Source organism: Aythya ferina, assembly GCF_964211825.1.
Source record: "Aythya ferina genome assembly, chromosome: 19".
NCBI lineage: Eukaryota > Metazoa > Chordata > Aves > Anseriformes > Anatidae > Aythya > Aythya ferina.
Window position 1 is genome coordinate 8,717,980 of NC_140309.1, and position 13,776 is coordinate 8,731,755.

General features: G+C 42.5%; 1 protein-coding gene across 3 annotated transcripts in view; it reads left to right on the forward strand.

Moving 5' to 3' along the window:
* Positions 1 to 176: 176 nt before the first annotated feature.
* Positions 177 to 13,776, forward strand: part of GOSR1 (golgi SNAP receptor complex member 1) — a 31,029-nt gene continuing 17,429 nt past the window's right edge. For 2 of the 3 annotated variants that reach the window (XM_084493297.1, XM_084493299.1), the window contains exons 1-6: positions 177 to 272; positions 421 to 535; positions 2,283 to 2,370; positions 2,582 to 2,689; positions 4,206 to 4,297; positions 4,715 to 4,789. In XM_084493297.1, the coding sequence (XP_084349423.1) occupies positions 242 to 272; positions 421 to 535; positions 2,283 to 2,370; positions 2,582 to 2,689; positions 4,206 to 4,297; positions 4,715 to 4,789 (509 nt within the window). In that variant the 5' untranslated portion in view covers positions 177 to 241. The remainder of the gene's footprint in view (positions 273 to 420; positions 536 to 2,282; positions 2,371 to 2,581; positions 2,690 to 4,205; positions 4,298 to 4,714; positions 4,790 to 13,776) is intronic. The other variant, XM_084493298.1, reaches the window with a different exon arrangement.

The window sequence follows — 13,776 nt, forward strand, 5'->3', positions numbered from 1 at the left end:
CGGGGGGGGGGAGGAGAAGAAGCTGGGGCTTGACGGGGGGGTCGGGGGCTGGGGTTTGGGGGGGTCGGTGCCTGACGGGGGTCGGGGCCTGAAGGGGGTCGGGGGCCGGGGGGTGCCGTGAGGCGGCTGCGGGCCTCGGGGGGGCGCTGCAGCGGGCGGCCCTCCCGCCGCTCCCCGCCCCGCTCCGCCCCGCTCCGTGCCGGCCGTCTCGGCGGGCCGCGGCTGACGTCGGACAACAAAGATGGCGGCGGGGAGCAGCAACTACTGGGAAGGCGAGCGGGGGCCATGGGGGGGGGGCAGGGGCTGAGGGGGGGCGGTTGGGGCTCGGCCGCGGTTCCCCGGTTCTTTCCCTTCTCACGCCCCACGGGGTTTTGGGGCTCCCCGCAGGGCTGTGACCTCTCTCCTCCGACCCCCCCGCAGATCTGCGGAAGCAGGCGAGGCAGCTGGAGAACGAGCTGGACCTGAAGCTGGTCTCCTTCAGCAAGCTCTGCACCAGCTACAGCGGCGGCCGGGACGGGCGGCGCGACAGGTATAGGTACTAACACGTTTCTTTACCGTTTTAATTTGTCGCTCTATTCCTCTCCCTGCCGCCACCTCAGTTGTTTTTTTTTATTTATTTTTATAAAGCTCGGTTTCTTAAGCTTGTTGCAGCGCTTAAGGCTGGGGGGAGACACCGACCCTGGGGGTTCAGGGAGAGGTTGGAGGTGGGTTAGGGGGGGATGGTGGTGGGCGGCTGGAGCAGGTGATCCTGGAGCTCTTTCCCACCCCTCACAGCTCTGTGATTCTCCTCTCAGCGTGATGTTTTCCAGTTTTACTTGCATGGACTTAGCAGAGGCTCTCAGAGGCTGCAGTAAGTGCTTTGGGCTCTGGCAGTTTAGCCTTACGTGGCCTTGGTGGGCTGCGGTGGTGCTGCTCATCCCTGCTTCGGAGGTGGGGGAACCGGGCACTGAGCTGCGGTCACTGCGGCTGGGAGCATGGAGAGCGGGGAAGGGAAGCGGGCAGTTTGTTGCCTTCCCCTCTCCAGGGGTGGCTGTTACTTTCTGGTGTGCTCCTCAGGTAAGTAGCCAGAGTGAGAGCTATACGTAGGTTTATTTATATATAAACTAGGTACATACGTATATGTATACATAACAGAATAATTATATATATATATACATAGAATAATCTTGCATTAGGTAGATTTATGTTTCACTGGAGATTTAGTATAATAAAACTTTCTGACTCTTTCTAGCTTAACAGCAGCCTTGAGGCCTTTTTGCAGTCCCACAGCAGTAGTTATCAGCTTCTCTGTCCCTGTGCACAGTCTTTAAAAATGTTGTTCTTTGCTTATTAATTGTGGATCTCAGCATCGTGTATCAGTTATGAGTGACTGCTGCTTGTATGTGCGTTGATTTTTTTTTTTTTCTTCTGAACTCCACATTTATCCTTCTCAGTGCTGTAGGTTATATCTTGATAGGTACAAACCTGCAGCCTTGTGTGCTTTTTGTCTTTTTGAGTAAATGCTACTTTCTTTAGGAAATCTGGTCCTATTTGCTTGAAGTATAAGAGCATTTCTTGCTCTCAGAGATCACATACTGTGGTGGGTTGGGTATAACACTTCTGGATGGTTGAATATTTTTTTTAATCTTCCCCTGAATTTCCAGTTCTGGAAGCCTGAGAGCAACACAAGAATGATCACGTTACCCTTGAGTCAAAAGTCCTAGTCTGTCTTTTTTTTTTTTTTAAGCTCATACGTTACTTGCTATGTAATCTAATTGTTGTACTTATTTTGCCACCCTCTGCAAAACTTTCTTCTCTTACTCTAGTTACAATAGATAATCAAAACAGAGTGTTTTCTGAAAGGTGTTAGCTGTCATATGCCTGCAGGTTGGCACGCTAAGCGGTGTGCTGCTGTTCTCTTGCTTAGGTGTGATTTTTCATTGTGTTTTTAGTTTATCTTAAAAATAGTGAAGGTGTGCTGTATGAAACGAATGGTGATAAGCTGGGTGGTATGCACTGCTGTGTAGAATGTTTGTCTGCATAACAGGTCAGTGGGTTGTCCTAGCACTGTGTAACTGAAGTGTAATTCTGTAGCTGATGTAACACACCCATCCTTCAGTGCTCCTTAGTGCCAAAACATAAGAAAATAACTTGAGCTTAAAAGTTGATGATGAAAGGGCGTTGGTACTAGACGAGTGTTTGGTGTCAGGAGTATTTTTCAAGGGGAGGTTATATTTTCCCCAGGTGATGCAAGGTGGACATTTCAGTAACTGCTTTTTTTTTATTTTTTTTTCCCCCCTTAGCTCTGACACCACTCCTCTCTTAAATGGGTCAAGCCAGGACAGAATGTTTGAGACCATGGCTGTGGAGATTGAACAGCTTCTGGGAAAGGTAACTCCAGTTATTGTATTTTTACTTTGGCACTTCGAAAGTGTTACAGTACAGGTTTCTGTGATGCGTGTTTACGAAGTACTAGAGTGCGTGATAGAGAAATGTTTCTGAAAGTGTGCATCTGTTGTTAGGGGGAGTTCCTTCATCTGATGCCTTGTAACTTTCTTACAAGAATAAGCCTTTTTTTTTTTTTTTTCTTTATCCCTTCCAGCTTACTGGAATAAATGACAAAATGGCAGAGTACACAAACAGCGCAGGAGTCCCATCCCTGAATGCTGCACTAATGCATACGTTACAGCGTCACAGAGACATATTACAGGTAACAAACACGTGTCCTTCTTGCTTTTATTCTGTTGCTTTGTTGAAATAATTACTAGTAATGCTGGTATCACAGCATACTTGTTTGTTTTATCTCAGTATGGATGTACTGTGTACATATGCTCAAACATGCTCCAGATGCCAGTTGGCTGGGAGGAGTCTGTGAGTACTGTATTACTGTGCCTAACCTGCAACAAGTAAAAAGTCTGATTAATTGAAAAAAAGGTTTCTTCAAATGTGTTGCAAGCACAGGATCTGTAAACGTTTGTAGAAACAAACTTCTCCAAATGAGTGTAAATATTTATTTCAACGCTAAGTGCTCTGGGAGTATGATTGTTTATCCAGTTATCTGTGCATTCATAGCATTACTTCCTGCTGGATTTCTTTATAAAATAAAAATATTATAATGAAGCTGTATTGCTTTGAGATGCAGGGGTTGTTAGCATTTAGTTACCTAAAATAACTGCGACCAGCAGTCTCTGATAAAGGAAAAGCTGCCCCAAGGAGGCTGCTTGGTGGGAGGAAAAGAAAAAGAAAAAAAAGGCAGTTGAAAGACTTGAATATGGAAGTTAATCTCATTTGGAAGTTTCTACTGATTATAGAACTGAGTCTGTGCAGGTCTCTCTTTTAGCTGCTGTGTTGTCATGGTGAAAGGTATTTGGGATGTTTTGCAGTTTGTGTTAATTAATGTAAATTGTTTTTGAAACACATCATGTGGATGTTCTACATGAACTGGACTGTGGCTTCTTCCTACATTTAGGATAGGAAAACATGGTTGTAAAACCATCTGAACTGATAAAAGGAGTTGAAGGAAACATGATGGCTAAGGCTACTAATCTGTTTAAATGAGCAGTGTTTCAAACTGGTGATGTTTTCGTGGCATAATAATATTAAAAATGCCTGTTCTTTGCATGTTTCTGCAGTCACATACAGTTTAATTTCTCTTTGGTGTCTGTACAACGCAGAATATTAAAAAAGCAGTGTTTTGTAAAAATCGCAATGATTTTGGTGTTGTACTGGACACTGGTTACCAGTTGGATTGTTTTTCAAGCTGCCTGAAATGTTTTGAAACACAACTTGAAGATCTTTGATTTCATTGTTCAGAAAATATTTTTTCTCGCTCAGTGGAACTTAACTACATAAACCCAGGAGCATCCTCACCACACCAAATCAGTAGGTTTTACTGTTGTTTTTGATTCAACCAGTAATGGGAAATTCCAGCACAAACTGATAATCCAGCAGAAAGCTGAAGATGTGTGGAATTGGGAGAAGGAATTAACAGTGGATCTTCCACTTTGACCTTAGCTGTAGCTACCAAAATACAGCAGCTAAAAGTGAGTTTTAAAAATACTTTATATTAATTTCCAAGCAGTTTTGATGTTAATTTATTAAAGTTCTCTTACACTTCTTGTTAGAGAATAGTTAACATTTTAAAAGATGGTTGGATCTTACTTGAGAATCTTGTTTTGTTAACGTGATCTCAGGACCCTAATTTTGGACTAACTGTTTTATTACAGGACTACACTCATGAATTCCACAAAACCAAAGCGAACTTTTTGGCGATACGAGAAAGGGAAAATCTGTTGGGATCAGTACGAAAAGATATTGAGTAAGTTGTAGCATGTGTTCTAGCAATGACATGGTCCTGCACTGGGAGGGAGGAGGTAGTACTTCTCTGTAGGAGGAGATTACTTGGCTTAGGTTAATCACCTGTGCTCTGAACAACGCAAAAAAAATTGTTTGAATTCACAACTCTTAGTGAGTTTGTGATGAGATTCCTTGATGGATATTTTTGTTCGTTTGTTTGTATGTTTTAACTTTGAAAGGGAATTCATGTTTTTAAAGTAAAACTATTAAGCTATGCTGAATCACTTCAAAAATGTCTTAGCATGACTGGAGCTTTCCTGTTCGGTCACTTCAGAGTAACAAAGCATGAAATGCACACGAGTTGATTAATAATATCTACTGAAAACCCTCTGGAGAAAATGTCTTCCATTTTTTTTTTTTTATTTTTTTTTTCATGTAGATCATATAAAAGTGGGTCTGGTGTGAATAACAGAAGAACAGAACTATTCCTGAAGGAACACGAGCACCTTCGAAAGTAGGTGTTACTTGTTTAACTTGCACATTTACTTGCATTGGAGGTGCCTAACTTTTCGGGGGGATAAAACCTTCTTAATTCAAAGCGTGGAAGAAAACTTTGTCCTTTTCTAGAAAATGCCCCTGATGAATGCCTTGCACTATGTATTCTGTGACAGTGCTGCTACTTACACAGCTGGATAAATGTTTGTTGCTCGTGCTTACTGTAAGATGTGTATAGTTGGTAGTAGTTATGGTAGTTTTCAGTGATTTCAGCTTTAGGATCTTGTCAGCACTCAGTGGCTTTTGTTGTCTTCTGTGGGCTTTCCCAAGTCACTTGGCCTCCTCTCTTCATAAGAAGGGAGATGCCTTTACAGTATCCTAACTGGGATAAGGGTTAAATGAAACTGAAAGTCACAGTGAGTTAGCTGTTCTCCCCTTTCTTTTGCTTTATTTGTCAGCACTAAGTAGCGAAGAATGTTTTTTTGTTTGTTTGTACTGAATGTGTACAAAAGGTTATGGAGGGGACTAATGCCAAAATTAGCCATGCATTTAAATACTTGGAAATTGACTCTACCTTATTGGCCAAGATAAAAAGCGAAGCAGAAAGTGCTTTCTTTTTCTTCTTGCTGCAGGTAGCATTAGATTATGAGTAGCTTGTTTGTACGTTCCCCACACAGCAAAAGCAGTGCACTGACGGAGTGCTGGAAGGTTTACGGTTTCTAGACCATCATGATGTCATGAAGTAGCACCAATCTTTGTGTCTCAGTTCGTAACTCTAGTCGTGCTAAACTCCAACCTTACACAAGAGGGCAGGCTTTCATTATAAACAAGAATTACCTGTGGCTTTTGCAAATGTGTTTTATTAAAGAACTTTATTTTCCAGTCAGAACTGCACAAAAAGCTTTCACAGGAAATTAAAACCCAAAACTTAAGATTATGGCTTACCACTACCATCCTCAGTTTTCTTCAGTATCTTTAGGACTTTGAGATAAATTAATTTAAAGTTTGAATTATGACTTTGGTTAGGTTGAATTTGTTATTAGACATGGATGATCAGGAAAACAAACAAACAGGCTTAGTATTCTGGAGATGAATGTTAACTGAAATGTCATGCTTAGATTAATTGACATAGATTCTTCAAAGTAAACTGGATTTTTTCTAGATGCTGTGATTTTTCTTGAGAGGTAGTAAATTTTATTTTTTTTTTACATTTGGTATTTTTTGTAAAGCTACAAATTAAATATTTCTGGAGTTACATACTTCTAAAAAGCTTATGTTCCTCTGAGTACACTGTTTTGAAAAGTTCAAAACATTTTGTAAACATTATCTGGCAGATGTTTTTAGAAATTGAGAATAGCACTCTTTGAAGCATTGGTTACTTTGATCTCTTTAAACATTCTCCAGTATGTTTTTAGGATAAAAATGCATGAAAAATAGGCTGTTTTAGAAACAGTTAAAACATATTCTAGGTGACAATTTGAAAATGTCAAGACTTCAAAAAACACACAACATTGAGAGAAAGCAAACAAGAAATGAATGCAAGCTGAGGATCTTTAGGAAACAGGCACAAAACTAATCATGGAACAGCGCTGCATTTTGGAGATAACTAAGGGGTGTGAAGAAATCTGGGGTAGAAGACAACCAGGATGAGAAATCAAAGCCTACAAGATGTTTAAAACTTTTCAATTGAGAACGTGCGTAAGCTCAGAAACAGATACTGGCAGAGGAAATTACTAAAGGGATTCAACATATTTTTTTTCAGAGAAAGAGTTAGTGAGCTATGAATGCCAAAAAGCTGTAAAAGCTAGCTAAAGGTCCCAAGTAATAACCAGGAGCTGGCAAATTATACCAGGCGTGCTCCTAGGGTAAGCCTTGTATGAGTTTTGAAATGTCAAGCGTTTGCAGTGCAGTAAATCACGGTGCTGGACTAACTGACAGAGCGAGGCGATGTATATAAATGATCACAAAGGCACAATGGTAAGAACTAATACGTATTTTCAGTGAAGTTGTGAAACCTTTGCCAAGAGCTTGGAGGTGGGAACACACCCTGTGCGCGTGTGTCATTATGTGCTGCAGAGTAATGAAATAATGCCACGGGAGAGACGGATTCATATCGAGCACCGGAGCGTTCCCTGGCTGTGACCCTGCTTGATCACGATATGAAGTGCTATGGCCTGTTCCGTATTTATTCCCTGATCTGCTAATGGGGAGTGGTGGAGCTGTTAGCTCAGCTCAGAGTAGCAGCCTCATCTGTCAGCCTTTTTCCTTGCGTGCCACCACATGAGACAGGACGAGGGGAAACCTGGGTTTTTCTTGGCGTCGTTTTCTGCGGGCGCTCTTTAAAAAGCATTCTGGCAGTCGTGGTGGTGCTGTTTGTGGTGGTGTCTCACCCGGGAGTGAAGGGAGGGGAGCCAGAAAACTCTTCTCTGGGAGGGTCTTGGGGGAGAAGCTGGGTCTCCGCTTTTACCCACGTCTGCCTTCTTATATTTCCGCCCCATTTTGAACATCCTCTCTTCTGGAAATACAGAGAATGAAGGAGAAGCCGCCTTGTTTTTATGTACGTAGATAATTGTGTTTAATAAATAAAATCCAAGTACCAAAATTCGATGAGTAAAAGGGTTGGGCGCATATTAAGCACCAAGGGAATTCCTACAGCGCTGTGCGAGCCCTCGGTATGCCTCTGCCACCCACAGGAGCATCCATCTGGATGCTCATTTCCATTCATTCGAGCATCCAGCTGGATTCGCATCCCCTGGGTGAGGCTGGCTGCTGCGTCAGCGCCATTGGCACGAGCGGGCTGTGCTGGAGGGCAGCAGGAGCCTTTGTTAGGAAGGCAGATGTGTCGGGAGTTTTATTGTCTGTGGGTGAGAGCTGTGAAGTCTCTGAGTCTCTTACTTCACAGCTTTGATTTCTGTGCAGGCAGTTCAGGGGTAGTTCTGCCCCCTCTGGAGAGAGAACCACTAATGCCTACTTTTTTTTTTAATAAAAAATGTAATACCTGTTAATTAAAAAGAGGCAAAAAGACAGCTCTTGTTGCATATCGTTGCCTCTTTTAATATTTTTGTCTTTACAGCTCTGTTTTTTTGGCATGTCAGATACTTAAAGAACTAATGAAATAGAGTAATGGCTGCAGTTGATTTCTGAATATTTGTTCCCTCAGCACTGCACAGTTCAGTGAATGTCTTCGTGTGCTTTTAGCCGGGGAAGTAAACAAGTAATTCTTTTTCTTGTAATACCCTTTTCCATCTAACGGAATCAGGAATTTTGATTAATAGATCTGGCTTTGCAGTTTGTGAACTGCTCTGAAAAGTGCTGCCTCAGAGGAAGGAGTCCTGTCAGCTCAGTGTTTGCTCTGAGAAGTTCTGCAGAAATTGATGAGCTATATCCGAAGTCAGCAAGCAAAGAACTAATGCTTTTGATTAAATTTGCAATATTGTGTGTGTGTGTCTGTTTGTGAGTGAAATGCCTTCCCCCACGTCAGTACTTGTGCTGTTTGTGATTGGTGTCATTTCAGGTGATGGCGCCAGTGAATTGGTGTAAAAAGCGATGGAGGCTTCCAAGATTTTGGTAGAAATTGCAGATTTTATTGTCCATGATGAATTCTTTTTAAAACTGGACGAAGCACTTAGTGGTCAGCAGCTTTCGCTGTAGTGGATTTGTTCTGTCATTGCAGGATTTGTTCTGTCGTTGTAGCTTTGCTGCTCAGCTCCAGTTCTCAATATCCAGGCGTTTGTCCTTTCCCAGGAGAAGTGCTGGTGGTGCCTGTGCTGGCGCAGATGCCGTGAGCTGATTTTAGTTGCCAGATGACCGTGTGTTCCTGGTGAGTGCTGCTCTGCAGGCCATCGGTCTCTCCAGTAAGGAATTTTTCAGCTTAGTGTGGAGCCTGTAAGTGGTGTGATGAGGCCAGGGGCACCTACCTGCACAGCCTTCAGACCAGCCGAGGACATAAAGCAGCCGTGTGAGTCCTGGGACCTGCAGCACTGCGAGCACAGAGGGTAGGGGTGTCCAGGTGGAAGGGTGAGAAACTTTGAGGCAGAGTGAGAGGAGAGCAAACAGATCGAAGAGGGAGTTCTGCATGGGAAAGAAAAGAGGTAAGAGAGAAGGGAGCAGAAGAAATAGGGGAATGTGCAGCAGTTGTGTAATGGTGCTCTAAATAATACATACCTGGCTCAGGGAGATGTTTAGGGTAAATTAATGTTTGTGAAGCACTCAGAAGTACCGAGTATTGCTGTTACTACCATTGCATTTCATTTTTCCACAGAACTATAACAAATTTCCTGTTGTTGTTTGTGCAGAGATGGCTGCATTCAGTAGATAATAATCACCGGGAAACTGCTTTCAAACTTTATTCCTAATACAGTCCAGATCTTAATAGAGGGAGTGACTTTGACCATTTTTCTCTCTTAATACTGATGTTACTCACAAATAGTCACTTCAGTACTGATTGGCACAAAGCAGCCAGCTTCCTGAGCTGCTGGGGCAACTCACAAAGGTTTTGGTTATAAGCACACTGTGGAAAAAGCTGCCAGTTTTCTACCTTGACTTAATCTCCTTTTCTTTTTTAACCAAAGCCTGTGGGGTAAAACACCTTTTTTGCCAATTCCCTTTTCCTTCCCAAGGTGGTTGGGGAAGCAGCGGGGAGGGAGGAGCGCCATGAGCCTCTGTGCTGGGTGCCTGCCGGCTCTGCAGCCCCAGAACTGCTGAGCTCCGCTTCGCTCAGGCCCAGTAAGGATTTTCTTAATTGCTCGACTTGCATCTTCGGGAAAAACTTATCTTTTCTTCATGTCAAAGCAGAATGTGGTGTTCTTGTTGCTCCGTCCTCTTAATACAGATTTTACCTGAAGCAGCGCTTTATAATTAATAACTCTCCTCGCTTCGTAGCAGCTATGAAAGGAACAAAATAGATCTGCTACCAAAGGACAATCCATACTGTGAGCTCGGCTTGGACTGTTTGCCAGGAAGCCCTGAAAAAGGTGCGATTTGGCTGCATGCTTGCTGTGCGGTAGTAAGAGAAGGCTGCAGCTCTCTGTCCACCCAACTGGAAGGTACAAGGGGAGAGGAGAGGGAGGAATCTAGGTTAAAATGTTTCTCTGCTGGTGGTTAACTGCCAGAGCTCTAGCAGAGCTGTGTCACCCTTTTCCTGAATGCAATTAAATAGCACTGCTGCCTTTTCTTTGTTCCTGGAATAAGGAAAGTTGGGAAATAAATTGCTGTACAAGTACGTGCTGGTGCCTCTGCAAGGCAGTTGGGGCAACTGCGGAAATCACCCTGCTGCCTCCTGGCTCATCTAAATGGAGCTGTGGATCCATTGATGCTGACTTCTTGGGTAGGGGTGTACGTGCTATCTGAGAGGCAGCGCAAATAAAATGGTCTTCAAGGAAGGGATTTGAGCAAAGGACCTTTTGTGGTATCACAAGAGCTAGCTTAAAGGTGCACAGCAACTGCTATTGTGTTCTTCTTTCAAAATCCCAGTCTGTTTTCCCTTTCTGCTGTCTCCTAGTGCTGCAGTTTTCCCAATTGTAGTTACACATCAGTGATTCCTTCCCTTAGCCTGGTTTCTGCATGGGGCTGAATGGGTTTTATTTCCCAGCCTGCTGGCAGGACCTCTGTCTCTTGAAAATTTATGGTGGGATGACACAGGGCCACTTCATGAGCAGCTGCATCGCCTTCCTGAGTAACAGCCCCAGACTGAATGCAGGACTCATGCCTCTCACATGATGCTTATCCACAAAGCCATACTGAGCACAAATTATCTATTTTCTCATTTTAATAGTAAATATTTCTCAATGAGGGAGGCAGTTCACATGTCTCCTGCAACAAAGACGCTTTATTGCTTATTGTGTGAGCGTAATATGACTGCATGAGCAAGTCATTGAAGTGGTTTAATGAGAATTTGGGGAGGCTCAAAGGCTGCAGGCAATGAAGGAAGATGCTCTCCTGGGTGTCATTACTGTTTATAAATAATTTTATAAAAGAATATGAAAATCAGCCTAGCACGTCGGGATTTAAAAGAGGTTTTCCCTTTAAAAAAATAGTTTGAGCTTCATTAGACTAAAAGCATGTAGTGTTTTTCATCTTCCCATGCTATATTTAGGACTTTAGAAGACAAACAAACAAACTAAAAGCACTAAAACAAAGATTATATTAGTCTCATGAGGTTTATTTGCAAGCTTTCCTTATAGTTAGATTGCTTTATAAATTCTGTCATCAATAAATTCCCTGACACTTGTGGCTGTTGTGATATTGTTATAAGGAGAAAACACCACATGCGCAAAACCCAATTTGGGGACTTCCTTTATGGTTCCACTACCGAGTTAAGTGAGCTGTTAAATTGAATTATGCAGGTGACAAAGGATGCAAACAGACGTTAGCACTGAGAGTCTCAAAACCCATTTTTTGTTTTTCACCTGTATAAAATGTGAAAGCTCATGCATGAATTTCCACGTACCCCAGGAAAGAGCCTGAAAACTATCCTAGGTCTTCACAGCTGTCTGCAGAAACTAAAAGACAAACCCTCACAACACACTTAGGAAATATTACCTGCATGCATCACGAACAAAGGGTGGTGGGAGACTAAAGCTCTGCTCTGGTTCTTGGTTCTGGGCTTTATGTTAGAAACAACATTGTGCCCTCAATTTGGGAGAGGGAGGGATATGAAACCACACTTCAAACTTCAGAGCCCTGTGTGCGCTCCTGAAGATAGTTGCTTGTTTCAGAAATAAACAAGACAGTGATGCATGTTTTATTTGCTTTTAGCTTTCCTTTAAACACCATTCCTTAACTAGGGCAGCTTTCCCCCCCAAGGTCGGTATTGAAATTAGGACTTTGACAAGTACTGAAATCCATCTTGCATGGGTTGATTCTGAAAAGTAGGTGCCTTGTTTGAACAGAATCAACAGTTGTGGAGTTGGAGAGAGTTCCTTTTGTGTAGCTTATTTAAGATGATTAAATCAGTTCATATTTCAGAGGAGCTGCCACCAATGATTACAGTGCTCTAGTTATTCTCAGTAAGTGCTGTATGTTTTTTCACATATAGTCACAACAGTAATGCGTATAGTATAAATAATTTTCTAGCTAAAGAACATGTTAAAATCTCCAGTTATGAGTAGAAAAACATTTTAAAATTGAGACAAGTATGTGCCAGATACTTCTGTTGTTACAGAAAGCATTCATAATGCAGAAATTCCCTGCAGAAATGTTTTATGAAACAAGCATCTTCAGGAAAAACTGGTGGCTTCCACATGGACATCTTTGTCTGCCATTGTGATTACGGTCTTCGCTCCTCCTTAGGAATGCTCACACTAGGCTAGAAGAAATGTTGGTTTGGATATTTGGAAATATTCCTGAAGCGTGCACCTCTTGTGTGAGTTATTAGAGATCGATCCTTAACAGAGCTGGCTGTGCTTTGATCATTAGGATTATTGAAGTGGAACCTGGAAGTTATAATACTACTGTATAAATGTCTCTCTTGATTTTATTGAATTTGAACCTCTGTAGTAATGCCTCAGAATGAGGTTCTCCTCATTCTCAGCTGCTGTTTGGCAGGGCACACAGAGGTCCCAGCGTGTTGATTTACTAGCAGCTTGATAAGAAGCATCAGCTCCCAACTTCTGAGGATACTTTCTCTGAAATCCATACTGGTGAGCAGAATTAGATACAAAACCATCAAAGTTTGCCTATTTTACCCCAGTAAGACAGTATTGCGTAGAACCTTTCAAGGTCCGTGTTTTGCTGTCAAGTGAAAGATGCAGTGTGCTTTGGTGTCGCTTGAGAGACTTGTTTGTACTGAGTATACGCACTCCTGAAAGAAGGCATCTCGTTCAGTCTTAAATAAAAAAATAAGCAGTGAAATTGGGTTGAAAGAAAACTGTTGATAGATTCATGAATTGCGTCTTAAATTTGGACCTCAGATTGTTTAAGTGTAGCATGCACTTTAAATTTTAAATGACAGATGTTCAGTATGTTGTTAACTATACAATTCTGAGAATCATTTTCCCAATTATAACGAGCAGGTAGGTACTGCTAACAGTAGGTACTTTGGCCGAGCCCTAGATGAAAGCCTTACAGCTTTTTCCACCTACCAAAAAAAAAACAACACCATCAAAGCCACAGCAGGTGGAATGCAGAGTTAGGAAGCAGAAAACCAACGTGTATTTTGGGGCTTTGTACTAAAATAAAACTGGGTTGTCATCTCATGGATAACTCTCTTCATTTCTGTGCCGCCTTCACTTGAAATTAGAAAGACATTAAGATACTAAATGCAAAGGTTTGTGTGGTGGGGCTCTTCTGGAAGGTGTTCTCCTTTGTGTTCTCTTTTCTCCCTTACTTAGGAACGTGTGAGTATTTTTCTGGCTTTGTATAGCTTGAGGCAAAAAAGACTGAGCTAGAAAAGCGGTGCAACCTTTTTTTGTTATGGTACAGATTATAAGCAGCTTGTGTTTCTTGTAACTTGTGCATCTACCTCTTCTGTGTGTGCACAGCAAACCGGTACTGACAGGTTATCTTGGTAGAGATCATCTTTTCTTCTGTCAGATCGCTGTTGTGCATGGAAAACTGTTCGTGTGCGCTCACAGGTGTTGCTGGGTTTTGAGTTTTTTCCCCTTGCTTGAAGGTATAATCTAAATTATATCCTTTAAACCAGAGGAAATAACTCAAGCAGCAGTGCTGCTGGATGCTAGTACTGCGTGCAGCGTGTAAGATGTGAGGAAATGCCGATAGAGTCCATTAGTAAGTTACTGGAACTGTTCTGCCAGTTGTGGTTACTGATAATGACTTACAGTAAGGCCTGCCCCTCGCTGTTCATTTAACTTTGTTCCTGTGGGTAATATGGAGCAATTACACGGAAGGGTCAGTCTGTCCAGGAACTTTCACAACCCTGAACAGAGAGCCTCTAGAAACTTCGTTCCGTGGCTGTTGGTGCCGTGCTGGCATTGGCTTTGTGCTTACTGATAGGCAACCAGCTGCTGCGCCTGCTTGAGCTGCTGGGAGCTGTTGTCATTTTGGGTT